General features: G+C 34.5%; 1 protein-coding gene across 2 annotated transcripts in view; it reads right to left on the bottom strand.

Moving 5' to 3' along the window:
* Positions 1-667: 667 nt before the first annotated feature.
* Positions 668-13,980, bottom strand: part of SPIRE1 (spire type actin nucleation factor 1) — a 52,424-nt gene continuing 39,111 nt past the window's right edge. For both annotated transcript variants that reach the window (XM_083360730.1, XM_083360731.1), the window contains 5 exons: positions 9,477-9,614; positions 8,780-8,850; positions 7,849-7,876; positions 6,940-7,076; positions 668-5,108 (listed from right to left, as the gene is read on the bottom strand). In XM_083360730.1, the coding sequence (XP_083216856.1) occupies positions 4,850-5,108; positions 6,940-7,076; positions 7,849-7,876; positions 8,780-8,850; positions 9,477-9,614 (633 nt within the window). In that variant the 3' untranslated portion in view covers positions 668-4,849. The remainder of the gene's footprint in view (positions 5,109-6,939; positions 7,077-7,848; positions 7,877-8,779; positions 8,851-9,476; positions 9,615-13,980) is intronic.

Genomic DNA, 13,980 nt, shown 5'->3' with positions numbered 1-13,980 from the left:
TGACCTGTATTTTTTTTTAAAAAAAGTTATGTAAAAGATAGTAGTAGGAAAAAAGCCAAAAAACGATTTTGACTTGTTTTCCCAAACATATTGTCTACTTGCAGAGAGAAAGCCTATTTATTTTCTCTTTCATTACCACTGTTTTCTCATTTATAGTGCAAGATAAAATCATTACTGCAGCAATAAGTAGTTTCGGAGTATAATCAAGGGATGAAGCCTTACCATTTAAAAAATATTACTTTAACACACAATGGAATTACCCTGAATTCTAAATCCAGCTCTAGGAAGCTCAGCTTTCTTCAATCATACTTAATGCATTTGATTTTCATTTGTTTCTCCTGTTTTTACCATATTATGATTTTCTTCTATCTTTAAGCTGGATGAGTTTCTAGGTGAGCATAGCCTTCAGAAAGCAAGATTTAAAACAGAAGAAAGTCAATAAAAAGTACAATAATTTTCTTACAAATACATGTCTACAAAGGTTTTTTTTGCAATATCTTCATTTATGGAATGCAAAAGAAGTCTTCAGTTAGCAGCAAAATCTAAAATGTGAATGTCATTGTCTTAATTTGTATATAGAGTCATGTCTGTATAAGCAAAGAATTATTGTTCTTGATAGTCAGCAGCAGGTTCCAGCAAAAGGTTCTTGCTGGTGGAAAGCTTCTATAGCAGCTCTCATGAAAGGTTTAGGATTTCCCCAGTCTTCCAGATCAGATTTTGAGAAATGGACATTGGCAGAGAGAATTGTGCTGTATATATGTGGCTTTTCCCTATGGATTCAGCCAAATCAAGTACTTCTGTATCTTGAAATGACCGTGTATTTTAATTCTTATTTCTCGTATCTTCATGCATTTAAAAAGTGTACAGTTCTATGCATGCCAATAGGCTTTGAAGCTTAGTGCTGATCACAGAATTGTGATACAAAGTCATGCGTCTTACGATTTCCTATGTTTCGCTTTTGCCTTAAGGTGAAATATCTTAAGATTTCCTATGTTTTGCTTGTGAACAGCATGGAACTGCAAAAAGACATTTGCTTGACATTCCTTGTGAGTGGTAGGATAGGATTCTGACCCACACAAAAGTTAATCTCACCCAATTAGAATATATCTTATTGGCTGGAAATTGTGCTGGCTGCCAGATCTAAGTTTACTGATAGTGTTTTTTATGTTTCCCACTTTTGTGAAGAATTGACCTTGGAAACAGGAAAGGAAAATCATATAAATCATAGGATTGCAAATAACAGAAATATGTAACTTGCAAATAATTTTTAGCAAGTTCATTTAACTTTGACACACATCATGTGATGATCAGATGTGCTTTCAGAATCAGTACAGTAATCCAAGTCTTCTGTTTGAGTTTTCCCTCCTGGGGTGTACTTTTCTTTTGAAAGCATGCGATCATGGAATATTTGGCTTGTGAAATAGCTTTGTCATATTCTCAAACCAATTAGGCACACAACATTTGCGCAAAGCATTAAAAAACAATCACTTCACAGAGTGGAGCAGTATAAACTAAATAACCTGCATTGAAGCTGCTGGGTTCTCTGTAAGGCTCAGGACAAATATTTTGAAAACTTTCTTATGCAGAGACCTACCATGAAAGCCTTCAAAGCAGCTGGAAGAATCTGTGCTTTGGCAAAGGATTAACTTGGGTTTACATTACAAAACAATTTAAGGTAGAGAAGAACCTCGGTTTAATAAAATTCCAGTCAGATGACCATGTTTCTACGAATGGATTTGTTTTTTAATGTATGGGACCTCACACTCGAGCTGATTTTGAATTACATAGCAGATGCTGATAAGCAATCTCTGAGGGATAATTTATAAATAGATACAAGCCCAGCAATAAAGAAAAATGGAGAAGGGAAGTAACAGATTTTAATTTATACAATTTCTTCTTCATTAGGCTTTGTCTTCACAGAAATGTTATTTAAATCAGTTCTGACATTTATATTGTGAATGTAAACATACCGTAATATAATTATGACGGGTGGTAATGGATCAGAAAAATGGAAAATGTTAAACAACTGTATTCATTTTTCAGTTTGAAGTATGGAATTTTGAGGTAAACATATTTTTTTTAGTACAAATTGGTAAAACTTTATCTATATATGACTGCTGACTACAGATAGACCTCAAGTTACAATCATTCATTTTAGGACTATTCAAATGGACTGAAAAAAGTGACTTATGACTGGATCTTTACCCTTTTGACTGCCTCAACATCCCCATGGTCATGTGACCAAAGACAGTATGACTTTAATGATGATTGCAATGTTCTGAGATCACAGGTTCACCATTTGCGACCTGCCTAGCTGGCTTCCAACAAGCAAAGTCAGTGGGGAAAACTGGATTTGCTTAAAGCTACATGATTCCCTTAAAAACTGGGGCAAAAAAGATTGTAAAATTGGGTGTGACTCACTTAACCTCCTTGCTTAGCAATGGAAATTCCGATCCCAATTTTGGTCATAAGTTGAGGACTACCTGCATTTCTCTTGTGCAGCCCAATACAAAATCTTTAATTCATTCATTTCATTAGTATATCAAATATATCTAGGCAACTATCCAACTATTGTCCTAACAATTTCAGGTTAAACTCACCAGAATTTTGTAAATAGTTTGCTAGGAAATAAATTTATACATTTATATAATATTTTTTGTGTTTTCCTTGGCCCCACATAAACACACAAAAAATGTGAAAATCTTTGCCAATAAAGAGGATTTAATAAAATCCTATTCTATTTTATTAAATTTGACTTAACGTATTCTAGCCTACATTTGAAAAGATGGTTTCTGTCAAAAAAATAACCTATTTTTATTGGGTAAAGGTTCCCCCGCACATGCGTGCTAGTCATTTCCGACTCTAGGGGCCGGTGCTCATCTCCATTTCAAAGCCGAAGAGCCAGCACTTGTCTGAGGATGTCTCTGTGGTCATGTGGCCGGCATGACTAGACGCCAAAGGCGCACAGAATGCTGTTACCTTCCCACCATAGTCGTCCCTATTTTTCTACTTGCATTTTTATGTGCTTTCGAACTGCTAGGTTGGCAGAAGCTGGGACGAGTAACAGGCGCTCACTCTGTTACGTGGCACTCGGGATTCGACCCGCCAAACTGCCGACCTTCTGATCGACAAGCTCAGCGGCTTAACCCACTGAGCCACCGCGTCCCTTTTTTATTGTGTAATGAGAAAGATACAGCTAGAAGAATAGTAGATCAGCTGTACTGGAAGTGAATGTACAACGTGGAAAGATTCTGGGTAACTCAGGGTAATAAGGACTACCAGCTTGATGATGGAACAATACTTTTCTTTCATATTATATGTGTGTACATTTTAAGTTAAAGAGAGCAAAGAACCTAACCCTAACCTCGAAATAAATTAATGCGTGATCCTTGGATATTAAATTTAACACTCATCATTTCAGTTAGGTAGCGTTACAGTATTTGGGGTATTTAAGGAACAATCAAATCAAAATATTAAAAGGGATTAAGATGATAGAATAAATTTTGATAGTATATTTCATAAATAAATGTTGGTAATTGGTTGGTAAACTTTTGCCTATTTCAGAAGTGAACTGAGTGTCACTCATTTCCTTTACAACATAAAAATGAAATGCAACCTTTTCCCCATCATATTCCAAATTTTGATTCTAAAGATAAAGTAGGTCATTAAAACATAGCAGAGTAATTGTTCCTATCCACAGATAATCTGCAAACAGTTTAAATGAGCTGCTATATATACAAAAATAACCCAATTCCATACTAGGCGCCTATCTTGTTTAAAAAATCTGACTATAAAACAGTGCAAAAATGTGATGTTCAGTAATATTTTAACTTGAAAACATTCAGTGTTTCTCCAACCTTTTGAAAACAAGGAAACAAAAACACTTCTTAATCTGAGACACACTGTCCCAAATTTTTTCAGGAAAAAAATCTTTACAGCCAAGATACATACCCCTGTAAAAATGGGGTTAATAATAGACATGCTCCCATATTCTTGGTTACAGCAGTACTTATGTATTGCTCTATAAAACAAATATACATTATTTATCTTACTTTCTCAGGTTTATTTCCCAGAGAACACTAGTTTACAAAAGTTCATTCATATTAAAAACTAAACTTATATTGCATTCTGCATCTATAAAGGGTTTTATTTATAAAAGCTACAGGTAACACTACCACTGATATTCAGATACATTCCAAATAGGAGAAAAAATATTTTGAACACACTAATTTTATTATAGTATAGCAGAAGCTTCTGGAAAATAATTACCCATTCAGGCTTCCAGCTTATTCAGTATTTTATACTAAGACTGAGATGGTATGGATTGATCAACCATTTCCAGCATATTATGAAATCCTTCTTAATCTTGTGCTATGAGATATCAAGTTCTGTACAATAGGGGACTAGGTATGTCAAATAACAAAATATGAATAATATTTCATTGGCAGCAAATGCCAATATGGTTTACAAATGTACTAACAACATAATCTAGTTTTTCTTTAGTTCTATCTACATATATATATACATACATAGACATCTTAAAAATAATTAAGGGATAAATAGGGAAAAATACAAGTAAAGACTTTCTTTGTACATTGAACATAGACAAGTAGACAACAATCTAGTATAGTTGCTTTCCTCCAGTAAAACAAATTTATTCGCTGGCCTGGTGGGTAGGACAATTTCTGGGTTTTTTTTGTTTTTGTAAATTATATAAAGCAGGGAAACCAATAAGCTAATAAAAATATAAATGATCAAGTAAAACAAAGGAAAGACTGATGCTCTGGTTTTGATGAGTTTTCTCAGTATCTCATGAAAAGTAAATACTGTAAAGAGAAAGGCACAAGACTCAGATTTCATTGATAGTCCTCTCAGAAGGACAGTATTCTGAAGTGCCTGGAGATGACATGTAGCATGACTGTGTTTTCCTTTTTAATCTGGCTCGTTTGTTAGCCAGAGAGAGGCTGCGGCGGCTTGAATTAATGATTTCCGAAATGAACTTCTTACAGTCCACGCACACTTCCATGGTGCTCCAGTCCTCCATGAGTTCTTTTGGAAAAAATGCTTCTTCGCTTGACTTATCTACAGACTTTGACTTTGAGGACAATCTAAAAGCAAAGGAACAATTCTGATCTCATTAGTAGCACTCATCTTTCCAATTGTTCTAAAGAGTTTCTGAAACCTTTTCAAGTTTTTCCAGTTCTTAACATCTGGAGCATAGAGAAAGAAGAAACTGCATAAATCACCTGAATTTCTTATGCTCATTTTATTAATTTATTTGTTTTTGCCTTCGAGTCAGTGTCGACTCCTGGCAACTCTCTGGACAATTCCCTGCAGTTTTCTTGGCACCATTTTTTGGAAGTTCGTCGCTGCTTCCTTCTCAGGACTAAGAGAAAGTGACTGTCCCAAGGTCAACCAACATAAAAATAACCAATTTTACATAATCAGAACATTTTTAAAAAAATTGCAGGCAAGAAAAGAAAGACTAACACATGAATTATAATAGAAGGCAAGAATGGCTAAGGTATTCCAGTAAATATATTCAAGAAAGGAAAAATGCAAATTTAATGAAAATAGGTTGCAGCTGTGGAATATAAATTAAGCAACTGCTCTATACCAGGGGTGTTAAACTGCCAGCCCGTGGGCTGGATGCGTCAAGCAGAAGCCGCACCCAGCCCAGCTCTGGCAAGGGGAAAAAAAGTTGTGATATGTCACGACATGTCATGTGACTCAATGAGTTTGACACCCCTGTTCTATACTGTTGTTATGCTACTAGTTGTTACAGTTTATCAAACAGAATTTGGAGTTTTTAAATCTTGTGGAGTCTTAAATACAGAGTATTTTATCTTAAATCATGCTATGTAGGAAAATATATATTTTCTTTCTTTGTATTAAAACATGAAATTACTGTATATTTAAAACAGGCTGAAAGAACTACAAAAGATTACTTTCTTAATTTAACTTCTCAGAGCCACATCATGCTCACCTATAAGGAAGGTAGAAAGCCAATCAAGGAAGGGATATTTTTGAGTTTATTACACAGAGTGTCAAAAGTACGGCTATCTGCCTAGTAGAAATAAGTTTATGCTCAGTGCAATGAACTCATGGCACTCAGGAAGCAAGTGTGTCCCAAGACCAAGATGGCTGAAGTGGAGATGTTTGGATAGCTACAGTGTGTGAGGTCAAATTATCCTGAGATGGGGTAGCATTGCCCCATTCCTAGAAAAATCCTCTTGCCACCTGGGTGACTGAGGCAAGGAGGACATAATTTCAGGAATATACTAGTGTTTTCAGATACAGGACTGGCAGAGCTCAGGAGTCTTAATGTATATGAGATGATGGTGTCAGGCACAGGGTTTTATACAAGTCAAAAAGGTTTATATATGCACAAAAACTTTCCAAGAAGGATGCTTTGGTTGTCTGCCTTCTTCACAGGACATTATGCTGTGCTTCACAAAACAATACTCTGCAAGGTGTTAACAGGAATGGGAAAGGAAGGGAAGGAAGAGATCTGCCTAGGAGTTTGTTAAAATATTAGTTTATTTTAAGATAGGGAAAACATTTAGACCATAACCTCTATAATTCTTTCTCAGCCTTTAAAAATAACTATTCTCTGGGTCATGTGAATGGGCAGAAGTTAGAAGGGGGGCTTAGAAATGAAGTGTTGGGAATATTTCAAGTGATTGACAAAATTGCCTCTTCCATACTGGGAGGAGAAATTCTAAGGTGTGAATTTATTTGGAATCTTTCTCCACAGTCTCTGGTTAAATCCAGCCATTTTGAACTCAGTATTTCTAGCTTCTTCTCCACCTCTAGTATGAGTAAGTTGCATTAATAATATATTATTAATTTGGAAAGATGAAAGGGGAGAAGGAAGAAAGAAATGAATCTCTCTCTGTCTGTCTTTCTCCCCCATTATTAATTATAAGCATAACTGACCTTGGTATGCCCTTCAGTGACCTGTGATGGCTGACGGGAGTTTTTTCAGGCCTCATAAAGCTTTCTCCTTTCTGTAAAGCGGAAGGTCCCAGGGAAAAAATTGGAAGGGAGGAATATGGCTTTGATGGTAGGCGCATCTGTCATAAAGCAAGGGAACAATGGTGACATATTTATTTATTTTATATTTTATTTTATTAGATTTATATACCGCCCTTTCCCGAAGGACTCAGGGCGGTTTACAGGGTATTTAAAACAACCAGTACAAAAGTTAAAAACAAATTTAAAAAGATTAAATTATCCCTAAAATTAAAAAAACCCAGTTAAAAATTCTCAGCCTGGGCCGGAGAGCTCAAAGAGCCAGGTCTTCAGGTCCCGGCGAAATGTGGGAAGGTCGGGGGCAGTCCTGAGCTCCACGGGCAGCTGGTTCCAGAGGGCAGGCGCACCCACAGAGAAGGCCCTTCCCCTGGGTGTTATCCGCCGACAGTCTTTTATCGGCGGCACCCTGAGGAGACCCTCCCTGTGGGAGCGCACTGGACGAAGGGAGCTTGATGCCCTGAGATTGTAAATGCCGTACCATTTATGGCACCCTACTCCAACATATTCTCAATAATGCTGCATTTTTATGAATCTTAGTAAAATATTCAAAGAGCAAGTGCAGACTCTCATGTTCACAACTAGTCATTAAAGTTCATTGCATGACATTTGCCCACTAACAATATCTCATTCAAAAAAACTCTTATATTTCTTTAGGATAAAACTGGAGGATAAAATTAGAGACGGGATACTATATATACTATCTTGAATTCCTAAAGAAAAGGTAGAATTAAAAACTAAAAGGTAAAAATGAAGCATTTAAAGAAATAGAAACAATTTATTAAACAGATTTTAGATTTTTGTTTTTAAACTTACTTTTTTACAGCACTGTGAGCATACAGGCCTATAACATAAAAAAAGATTGGCTTTCTTAGTTCACAGTAAAATTGTCTCTGGGGTCTATATTGCATTTTTCCTTATAGAAATATTCTAACAGTTACATACTATTTTTGAATTTCAATGGTTATTTCATTTTTTCAGCATGAATAAAAAAACACAGAGAAAGCCAGAAGACTGACACTGGGTACAGAAGCTTGTGTGCCCTACCTAGATCCATCCCAGCTTCCCAGTGGGCTATTAGTTCTCCTGTTCAAACCTAGTCTGCTGCACTAAGGTGATTTAAATTGTAGAAACTCTTTGGAAGTAACGAGGAGAAATCACAAAAGCCAAAATGAGCATGTTTCAAATAGTATAGATTTTGGGTAGCATTTCACTATCTAAAACTAGAAATGGAATGAACACAAATTTGATGCAATTCTATTCTAAGAAAATTTAGAAACTGACAAAGATTTCACTTGAGACTACAGCAGACTCTTATTTCAGAAATGCATGAAGCAAATTTTAAATGTGAATTATGAAAAATTCAGAGAAGTGTTATTCTTCAGAGCAATATAATAATCCATCTACAGTATGCATGCATGCAGTTTGTATACAAGTTTACAAGACCAAGACTGTTAATCTATTTTCTGAGTACAGATGTCTCTTGCTATTTACTCATTTTATATTAGCTGGCATGAACATCATACGTCATAATTAAAATTGTTAACTGCAAAGGTTTCCCACTTATGTCTCTAAAAGTGCAAACCTTTAACCTGTTCAAGTTCTCCTTTATTCTCCAAAAATTATCCTTCCCCGTTCCTTTAATATGCAAAACCAATAGTAATAAATTCTTTAAAAATGGTTTAATAAGTACTTCATTTCTATCATTGTATTATTCAGTAATTTTTAATGACAACCATGTGCTTACCTTTTACAAAACTGACAAGTATAGGACCAAGTGAAGAAAGAAAATCTTCTTGTGCGACAACAAAAACAGAGCTACAAAAATTGGCAATAAGAGACTATTATGTCTGTAAACAAACCACAGCAAATATATACTGCATAATCAAGTAGTTGTACACTTAATCTAATTAAATTTATTGAAATAAGTAGTTTCCCCACTTTTTATAAAATACTCATTAAATGTTTCTATAATCCTTTGATAACTGACATATCATCTTCTATATTAAGCATTTTGAGAGCATAATAGACAAGCTTGCTGACAAAAAAGAACTGGATTCAAACTTATGCTCTGTTGAATTCTACTGGTGTTTGAGAAGGTGAAGCTGGTGATTTATGTACTGATTTTTGTTCCTATCCTTTGTGAATCTTGCCCAGTGCTTTATATATAAATCTACTCCAGAAGGCTGTATGATGTTCAGAACAAGATAGGATAAAATCTGCAAAAATCACTGTTGTGCCCCCTGTTGAACATTTGTTAAAAGAAGGTGCTCTTCTATTTTCAGAAGAATGTCTCAATTTACAGACCTACCGTAGTCTTTTCCTTTTGCACAAATATTTGAATCCCTCTCTGCAAATTTTAACTTCCTGTGTGATATACATACAGATTTCTTTCCCCCACTCCACTGTCCATATCTATGGAAAATCAACACAATTAGCTGTACCTTTCCCTTCTTTAGGGCAGTATAGACATCTTTGTATTGTTGATACTTCTCTAGTTCTGCCTTTACCAGCACTTGACGGATATGCATGACTTCTTCCACTGTGAGGGCCAGGCATTCCACCGGGTAGCAAAACTCTTCCTGAAAGAAAAAAAAATGCTTTTCAACTGTCTTTCTCAGAGCATTTCCCAGCTATCTATGTAAAGAGCCAGCCACCTGGTTAGTAATTTTAGAAGAAACAGATTTTACTTTTACCATCAACATTGAAGAACATTTATATGATCCACAGGTATCAAAAGAGCAAAGACTTCAGATATGCAGGCTAAAAAGATTGTCCCTGAAAAAGACTTTGATGGTTATTAAGCCAATCATTATGATGGTGTCTTTGATACCTTAAGATCCCTAGAGAAGCCAAAGAAACAGTAATCCAATCCAGAAGAAAATTTTATTCTGTGGTATATTTTAACTTACAGTAAAATTATATGTATTATTTTCCTTATATAATATTTAAACAATTATAATTGCAACTTTGTACACCTTATGCTCCTGCTTGTTAGCATGAATATCAGTCTATTACAATTTGTGATAAGAAGTAGTATACAGGACATTTTTTCCAACACTAAAATGCTGTAAACGGTTTAATATCTAATTGAATAAATCATCAGAATTGTTGATACCACGGAATAAAAATGCACATCCCAAATTCAGCTCTTTGATAGATTCTTGCCATAGATTTTGTTGAAAGACAGAATTCTCTCCCTAGCTAAATTATATTTTGCAAATAATTTGGTTTGCAAGTTATATAAAGTGACAGAAAGACTCCAAGGTTTGGAGCAGGAGGAAAATAATCAGTAGACTTCAGATGAATTGGGACATTCATCAAATCTATGTTGCTTATAGCTCTTAGGAAAAATAGTACAAATTCATACTATAAATACAGCATAATGTAAAACTCAACTAATTAGACCAATAGATAAAGTGCTATTTTAAGTAGTTTATAATTCTGTCTTTCAATTAAGAAAAAATTTACAATGCAGAATTAGTAAAGAGGGCATACCAGAGCCACCATATTTTAAAGAACAGCTGTCTTACCCATCTAAAAATGGACCTCAAATACAAACTTCATCTTGCTCAAGATGGCTTACAAATTGTGCCTTTTTTATCATTAACTTATTCATACTGAATATAATGTGACTTCAGAGTCAAAATTTAGTGCAATTTGCTATACTATATTAACCTTAGTATTACACTGGAAAACGCTATTTCCCCCCACCACAAGCTAAAAGTCTTCATGTTTTATAGGCATTTATAACTTTTTATCTTTTGTTTTCAGTTATATTTATCTACTGCATTTACAAAATTATCTAGCTTATTTTAAAATAGTAACTGCTTTAGTCTTTTAAATTTCCAGTACGAGTGACTGTTCACTGATGCAAGATTCAAGACATAAAAGGTGATTGATAATATAATATATATGATTACCCAGAAAAAAATCAAGGAATATGATGGCAGGATTCCTTATATTAAATGTTGATACTCCGTAATCCAAAAATGGTTTGCCACTAAAATATTTGAAGGACTGTTGAAGCAATCCACATCTGAATGCCTTGCTCTATCACTGATACTAAACTACATGTGGCTATTGAAGTGCAGATCAATGAAATTCCCTCTCCCCCCAAAAAAGGCCACTGTCCTTCTTCCTTACTCATAAATATTAAACGTTGTAGTTATTATGTTCAAGTTTTTAAATTATTAGTTTAGATTATTAAACAGTTTGCCTTTTGCTGCTTGTTTCATAACTTTGTTTAAAACACCAATGTCCTTTAATTATGCTCAGTCTTTAATTTAGAAAAGGTGTGGGAAGAAGAACTAGTCCCTTATCTATTTCCCAATGGTGTTTCTCCCCAAGCTGCAACATGGTCCAAATTCACTAAAGAACTTTCATAACTAACTAGCTATTCCATCAAGAAAATAATGTATTATTGTACTAATGTAAATAATGGTACCACTAAGAAATTACTAGCTTTTTAATTTATTCATTCATAAAATACTATCAAATTATAAAGTCATAGCTTTTTGTCTTAGAATTTTTTTAAAAAAAATGTGCATCTATAAGTGGCCATATAACATCAGTGTGAAAATGAGAAGTCCTGTTTGAAAAATGTTTAGTATAGAGACAGCATGAATCTAAGTTGCTGTTCTCTATCAAACTGGTCAACTCAGCTCTTTCTCCTGGCATTATATGTAATAACCTATTAAATATCAATTATTAATTTTTGCTAATACTTATTGCATATTACACTGAAGAACTGAAATGTTTCATGTCGTAATGGTAAAACTGTAGCTATGAAATAGGACATATTATTTCTAACTGCACTGTACTGCTTTGTGCACTATAAAAAACAGGAGAGAATTGTACTATTCTGTTTTTGCTGTCACAAAATCTTTTTTGAAAATATGAAAGAAGAATGATCAAAAGGAGAAAAACTGTTTCATCATTTTAATTTTTACACCTGGTATTACAAAACAAAATCTTTTAGCTGAAACTGATTCATGGAATAATTCAGGTATAATCTGCTAACAGTAGCACTTAGCATTACCAGTTCCATGCTAATTTATTCCACTTTCATGAAGAATACATGGAATCAAGTGTACAATTCTGAGAGGAAAACTGTTCTCATGTCAACGGAATGCAGCAAAATTAGCAAGACATTACAAGTAATCCATTATTGATGGATTATGAAGTCAGTTATCGGTTTGAATGCTGCTGAATCTTTTACTAATAGCTGACTGCATTCTCAGAATATAGCACACAATCCAGGAAAAAGCACTTGATAAATATTGTGACATTAAATTAAATTGTGTCTTTAAATCTTGAAGAATTGTTTCATCATGGTCTTCTCAGTATAGCCTCACTGATTCATTATTTTGAACAGCATGTTACCAAAGTGTTTGTTCTCTTACTGAAAGCCCCGCTTTACTTCAAACTCTTCACATGTACACCCTGAGCAGATCTGTTTGCAAAGGGATCCCAACATTCATTCAAAAATAATTGTGCTTGTTGTGTGGATACTGGAGAAAGGAGACAAGTGATAAGGACACTCTTGTTTCAAAACAGGAGTGACCTATATGCCTGGGTGGCTTCACGTATCTGTATATGTGTCTACTAAATCCTTCATATAAGAATAATCCATATTTAAACCTTCAATTATCCAGCCATTCTGGCTATATTTTAAAAGCATTTTGAAGTACTACTAGAATTTTATGTTTGACATTTTCCAATGAAGACTAGTAGAGAGGAATTCCTTAGAAAGTTTTCCAACCTCAAAGAATATTAGGATAGTACGGTTGCTAAGCTTTTCTTCTAAACCAACATTGTATTGTGGATAATAAACAGATCCTTCCTGATATTGAACATTAGCTGAACTAATGCTTCTTTTTCATTGGAGGCAACTCAAGTAGCTGCTAGTGGGATGGATACAGTAGTTTACCAAGCTAAAATCCTCAGACACCTTTGAATTAGTTTAACTACACAAGACTAATATAGGAATAATTTCTATTAAATAACACATAATAAATATATTCATAGTTTTGAAGTGAAGACTACAGTGAAATAAAAAAAACTTTATAATGATAAAGCCCAACTATTTGTTTATTTTTAGTCCAATCCACTGAGAAAATGCAGTAATTTGTGTAAAAATGTTCAAAATGTTCAACTACGTTGACATGAACTCATAAATGTTCTTAATTGTAAATGCTAATTTAGCATCTGTAAATCTTAATTTAGTTAAGCTTTCATTTAACGTTTGGCATATAGATTTATCGGTATGTAAATACACACTGAAAGATTAATTTACGGTATAATGTGAAAACTTGGCCAAAATTGACATGTATGATTTTATGATTTAAAACAGGGGTCCCCAACCACCAGTCTGTGGACTGGTACTGGGCCATGGCATGCCAGGAACCACACAAACAAGCAAAGCCACATACGAAGGATGCAGGCAGCACACAAAACCAGGCCCCCTCCGGTCCACGGAAAAAGCTCTCTCTGTGTAACTGGTCCCTGGTGCCCAAAAGGTTGGGGACCTCTGATTTAAAATTCATTCTTAATTTTTCTAAACTATTTCTCTACTGTTGATATTTGTTTTAACTTCTAAAAAGTTAAGATCATAAAATGCTGCTAATAAATTTCTGATTTTACATTCTAATTTGATTACCTTTCACAGACAATTTCAACTTCTAGGCAAATTGATCAGTGAATCTATGCATGCACAAAAGAGTTCTGCAGGCACCAAAATCAATTTTAATCAGAATCTAGTGAAATCCTAACGGTTAACACCTTAGGAAACTCTCCCCATTTGATGGGAAGGAAAGATTCCTAGGACAGATTTTAGGAAGCTCACAGTAGGAGGCAAACCTTTGAGGCTTTCCACTGGTTAAAAACTCTTTCACATAGATAATACACAGTTCTGGCCATTCCAAACAAAGCTGCTTCAAAAGGATG

This window comes from Vipera ursinii (genome assembly GCF_947247035.1).
Source record: "Vipera ursinii genome assembly, chromosome: 3".
Lineage (NCBI taxonomy): Eukaryota > Metazoa > Chordata > Lepidosauria > Squamata > Viperidae > Vipera > Vipera ursinii.
Note: the sequence above shows the minus strand (reverse complement) of the source record. Positions and strands in the feature narration are given on the sequence as shown.